Genomic DNA, 5,777 nt, shown 5'->3' on the forward strand with positions numbered 1-5,777 from the left:
TCATGTTTTTTTTTTGTTTTTTTTTATTATCAGGCGGATTGCCGTGTGTGTGTGTGTGTGTGTGTATGTGTGTGTGTGGGAAGAGATGGCAGTAAGAGATTACCACCTTTGTTATGTTTTTTTTTTTTAATGGTGCAAAGCACATTTTGTAGTTCAAATAGGTTTGTATACTAACATTATATCAGTTAATGATATACAGTTATGAACTGTAAAACATTCAGAATGCATGCTTACATTCTTAATTCTTATCATCCAAACCATCTTCAATTAAACTACAAAGTTTAACAAGAACAATGCTTTCTTATCTTGTTGATCTACAATTTTTTTTAAAAGCAAGTAACAGTCCGCTCAGTGACTCCACCCAGCAGTATTACACCATGTTTAGCCAGTGAGAGCTCACTGATCGTCTTCATCATGACCATCATCATCTCTCTGCTCCTGTTGGCCTCTCTGCTGCCACACCTGACCTTCACTGGTGAGACTGATTATTTATAGCATATGATGACTTTTACAAGTGTTTAATTGGTATGTGCTGAATAAGTTGACTAGCAGCCAGGGTTGGGGAGTAACGAAATACATAATTTAAAATACAAAATTTGAGTAACTGTATTTCATTAGTTACATTTTAAATGGGTGGTAATCAAATTACAGTTAGATCCGAAAAGTATTTTAGATTACCAGAGTGATTACTTTGAATTTTAATATCATTCATTTAATTTAAACATTAATGTAAGCTGTGACAGGCAATTAATGTAAACAGCAATTGGTGATTCTCTGGCTCTGACACTGCAAAAGCATCCTAAGCTACAGTTCAAGCTATTGCAGAATATTCAATATTTTAATGTTTTAATGATTTAAACAAAATAAGAGGGATCAAAAAAATTGCATGTTTATTTAGTTCTGTCCTGAATAAGCTATTTCAACAGATGTTTACATAAGACAAAATGACTGAATTTATAAAAATTGCCCCATTTAAAAATGTACATACCCTTGAATCTTAACTGTTTGTCAGCTATTTTCATGTTTTGCAACAGTTGTTTGTGAGTCCCTTGTAATTGTAAATAAAAGGTAATTGCAACTTTTTTATCTCATAATTCTAACTTTTTTTTTCTACACTCTAAAAACTAATTCTGGGGACCTTTAGTCATTACTTAAATATATATATTGTTGTGAAATGAAAAATCAAGTTCTGAAATGCTGTTAGACTTTTTACTTGTAATTGTTATTTTATTGAGCTTGGATGACACACAAATTATGCCTATTGATTCGATATACTATCATGACTTGTCATAGTATAACATTTTCAGTTAATCAAAAATGTATTTAATTTTAAGTTCTGTTCATGTAAAATACAATCTGATGACGTGTAAACGTGTTTCATTGTTTTGAGTTGTATGAACACTTCTTTTAATTTAAACAAACTTAAGTGAAACTAGGCTGGGATTTATATTTCCCATCATGCTTTGCCCATGGCACTTGAAATGGAGAGTAAATGCTAAAATTAAGTGTTATATAATGTTTTCTGCACAAGATTAATGGTAAGGGAGATTTAGCAGTAATTAGTGTTTTGTTATGCTAATTTAGAAGAGTTTCTGTTAATGTGGGTTTTTGGAGATTTACCATCATGGTGACAAGCGGTGCTTGGTAAGTTCATGTTACTTAGAAATGCGTTTTATTGTGTCCAAAAAGCGTCTTCACCTTACTTAAAACATTATGTTGGATCAACTTAAATAGTTGCATTCATGTTGGCAATTTTTAAGTTCATGTTATTTAGAAATGTGTTTTTATTGTGGCAAAAAAACCATCTTGTTCTTACTAAAAACATTATGTTGGATCAACTTAAATAGTTTTATTCATGTTGACAATTTTTAAGTTCATGTTATTTAGAAATGTGTTCTTCTGTGTCTCCAGCAAGCGCTCTGTGTTATCTGTGTGTCTTTTGTGTGCGGTTTCCAGTGATCCTCCAAGAAGAGGAAGGTCATAGAACGGTCAGTTCAGATGTTCCCTGCCGGTTCGCCGTTTCAGGGCACTGGTCTGACCGTTCATCCAAAATAAAAAAATGTTGCCACCTGTGCTTCCCCGCAGAAAGCTTGGCAACAGGGACAGGTGACACAGCCAAAGTCTTTGTGAGGTAAGACAGATCTGCGGACTGTTATTATCACCAAGAAAGCTTCGAAGAGTTCCTGACGCCAGTGGCGTGGGACATTTGAGGGTAACCCCCTCCGAAGAGGGTCCTTTATCAAAAACTACATGGTATCCGTTCTGCCAACCCTGCCACCTTGTGTGCTTCAGGGCGCAGCAGACTACCGGTCGCCATTTGATTTGGTTGTTCCCTGCCGGTTCACCTCTTCAGGGCGCTGAGTCAAATGCTCAAAAAACACCAGAGGCCAGTCTCGAGAGACTGGTTCCCTTAGTAGAATTTCTGGTAGAATGGAAACTTCTTCCAAATATTTCTCATTGGGTTCTGCTCACAATAGAAAAGGGTTACAAAATTTGGGTCTCGACCGCCCCAGTTCAACGGGGTCCTCCCTACAGTGGTGGACCCCTAGCAGTCTCTGGTATTGGAACAGGAAGTTCTCACACTCTTGCAAAAAGGAGCTATAGGAAGGGTTTCTCCTCCCAGCAAGCTGTCAGGGATGGGCGATCATGAGTGGTCGCTCAGCTCAGGGTCTTTGGGAGGATCATCTACTTTCCTGGCTCATAAATTGGCTGGAAATGATGGCAGTATTTCGAGCTCTCAAAATACTTCCTCCCAGACCTGAGGGGCCATCATGTGTTAGTCCACATGGATAACATGTCGGTGGTCTCCTATATCATCCACCATGGGGTCTGAGGTCTCGCCAGTTGTGCAAGTTAGTCCATTGGATCCTCCTGTGGGCCCAGGGGAAGCTCCTCTCCCTGAGAGCAGCTTATATCCCGGGGCATCAAAATGTGGGGGCAGACATCCTGTCGAGGCTGGGGCCGAGGCCCAGGGAATAGAGACTCCACCCCGAGGTGGTGGAGTTCATTTGGAAAAACTTTGGTCGTGCAGAAGTTGACCTATTTGCTTCGAAAGAAACATCTCTTCGCCCACTGTGGTTCTCTCTGACTCATCCCGCCCCTATTGGGTTGGATGCCATGGTGCAAACGTGGCCGAGGCTACGTCTGTACGCATTTCCCCCGATCGCTCTGATGCCAGGAGTTCTGGAGAGGGTTCGCTGGGACAGGGTCCATCTCATACTGATAGCCCCGTTCTGGCCGACCCAAGTTTGATTTGCAGACCTAGTGTCTCTTCTAGACGGCTCCCCCATGGAGATCCCCTTCAGACAGGTCCTTCTGTCTCAAGCGGGCGGCATGATAATTCACCCCCGGCTGGAGTTGTGAAAACTGTGGTCCTGGCCTCTGAGGGGTGGCTAGGCTCATAGAATCCGGTCTCCCAACTGAGGTTGTCGAGACCATACTCCACTCACGAGCTCCCTCCACGAGAAAGCTATCCGCATATAAATGGAAGTTGTTTTCTACTTGGTGTAGACAATGTCAGCTGGACCTGTTCCACTCCTCTATCAGTCTTGTGCTGCAATTTCTCCAAGAAAAATTCTTGGATGGTTTTTCTCCTTCTACCTTGAAGGTTTATATAGTGGCTATTTCTGCTTATCATGCTCCTGTTTATATGCTTTCTCCCCAGAGTCCGAGGCCTTCTGTGCGTACAAGAACTCCGGCCTGGGACTTGGCTATTGTGTTGCAAGGGTTAGCTGAGGCTCCCCTTGAACCATCAGAGGAGGTGTCTGAGAGATTCCTCACTCTTAAAACTATCTTCCTGTGCATCTTGGTGCATCTTGCTATAGCCAATCAGAAGCTGACGTTCTCTGTTCTCAGAAGTGCTTTATAGTTTCCTGGTCCGTGATGTCATCCCGTCACCCTATTGGTTCGATTTCACAAGTGCTTCATGACGCAAACATGCAGAGGTGTTCCCAAAGCACTCGACACACCGCCTTGTTCACTGTTCAGGGAACCAGGGTTACAGACGTAACCCGAGACGCTTTGTGTTGCATGCTTATTAGTATTCCAAAGTATTCTAAAGTATTTAGGTTAAGTTACAGAACTTCAGTAATCTAATGAAATATGTTACAAATTACTTTTTAAAGCATGTATTTTGAAATCTGTAGTGAAATACATTTTAAAAGTAACCTTCCCAACCCTGTTAACAGCACTATCTCTCTCTCAGCTCATGTGAATGTGGGAATAGTGAATGGAAAAGAAGCCAAACGCCACTCCAGACCTTATATGGTTTCTCTTCAGAAGAGTGGGAAACATATCTGTGGTGGATTCCTCATTTCTGATCAGTTTGTCCTGACTGCCGCACATTGCTGGAAAAGGTAAAAGGCTTGTTTAGAGTGAACTGCAATGTTTATAAAATAAAATTACTTTTGACTGATAATGACTGAAGTGTAACCTGTATATCAGTTATGACATAACTGACCATTTCCAATACGCTCTTTCAACAGACGTAGTTTGATGGTTGTTGTTGGTGCTCATGACTTAAGGAACGGCAAGAGTTCAGATCACATCTCAGTGAAGTCCTACATCCCTCATCCAAAATATGAAGAAAAAATTCCTTATCAACCTTATGATGACATCATGCTTTTGAAGGTAACAAGCTGTAATATATTTAGTTTTTCAAAATAATAACCAGTCTATGGATATTAATAGTAGCACAGTAGCACAAATTTGCATGTTTGAATTTCTATCGCAATTTCTTGTTTAAAATTCAATTTCTTGTCTTGTTCTTGTTAAAATTATTGAAGGGATTTAAATAATTTCTGTGTAAATGGCCAAGTGCACAGCATAAAATAAAGCGGCTTTTTCGAAAAAACTGTATAAACTAACAAATTTCAGTCTTCTAAAACATTGTTTATTAAAATGGTTGTATTTTTTAATTACAGCTAGAGAAAAAAGTTAATCTAAACAACAAGGTTGGAGTGATACCATTACCAAATGAAAGAGAAGACGGCAAAGCAGATACTGCCTGTAGTGTTGCCGGCTGGGGAAGACTGACTGATGGATCAGCGAGCAATCTTCTGATGGAGGCAAAAGTGTCCATAATAAATAACAACGAATGTAGAAATAGATGGGGATTGTTATACTCGGTCTCACAGATGATCTGTGTATATGGACATGGTGGATCCTGCTTTGTACGTTCAAAAGATGATTCACAGACTTTATGGTAATGTATGAACTGGTTTCACAACTGATGTGTTGATCTGTCTTTCTTAACAGGGGGATTCAGGAGGTCCTTTGGTTTGTGGAAACACTGCTCTTGGTGTCACAATTTTCAGTGAACTTGGTCATTGTAATTCACCTAAGCATCCTAATGTGTATACTAAGATTTCAGCATATATTCAGTGGATCAACAAAGTTACTGGAAATGTGTAGTGACTTCATGGAGAGGAAGAAATGTTATTCTTGAATTCTTCCATAAACATTCTTTTAATAAAAGTATCACATGGCCAGCATCAATTATATTCAAAATGTTCTCATTGTCACAACCATATATAATTTAGACAACACCCTCACTTTCCAATCATGCCTGTAGACTCATCTCATTGAATGGGGAAAACGTCTCGGTTACGTATGTAACCCTCGTTCCCTGAAGGAGGGAACAGAGACGTACGTCAGTAGTGACCGACGAATTGGGATATCGCTAGAGAGCCCTATCAGCTTCGAGTGAACTAAAACAAGCCAATGGAATTGGCGTGCGATATTTGCATAATGCGCACCGCCTCCGACAGGTGTATATA

At 40.0% G+C, this 5,777-nt stretch overlaps 1 protein-coding gene across 1 annotated transcript; it reads left to right on the forward strand.

Annotated features, from left to right (window-relative positions):
* Positions 1-395: 395 nt before the first annotated feature.
* Positions 396-5,534, forward strand: LOC137029402 (mast cell protease 4-like). The gene is made up of 5 exons (XM_067399001.1): positions 396-475; positions 4,205-4,355; positions 4,485-4,629; positions 4,923-5,171; positions 5,257-5,534. Exons 1-5 carry the CDS (start codon positions 415-417, stop codon positions 5,410-5,412), a joined length of 762 nt encoding a protein of 253 aa, XP_067255102.1. The 5' UTR covers positions 396-414; the 3' UTR covers positions 5,413-5,534.
* Positions 5,535-5,777: the final 243 nt, after the last annotated feature.

The sequence above is a fragment of the Chanodichthys erythropterus genome, chromosome 10 (genome assembly GCF_024489055.1).
Source record: "Chanodichthys erythropterus isolate Z2021 chromosome 10, ASM2448905v1, whole genome shotgun sequence".
NCBI classification, from domain to species: Eukaryota; Metazoa; Chordata; class Actinopteri; order Cypriniformes; family Xenocyprididae; genus Chanodichthys; species Chanodichthys erythropterus.

What these genes read in the sequence shown, in the direction of transcription:
- LOC137029402 (XM_067399001.1), top strand. Translation starts at nt 415, where the DNA reads ATGACCATCATCATCTCTCTGCTCCTGTTGGCCTCTCTGCTGCCACAC. An exon ending in GCCACACCTGACCTTCACTG is followed by an intron (nt 476 to 4,204) that starts GTGAGACTGATT and finishes TCTCTCTCTCAG; the next exon opens with CTCATGTGAATGTGGGAATA. An exon ending in GACATGGTGGATCCTGCTTT is followed by an intron (nt 5,172 to 5,256) that starts GTACGTTCAAAA and finishes CTTTCTTAACAG; the next exon opens with GGGGATTCAGGAGGTCCTTT.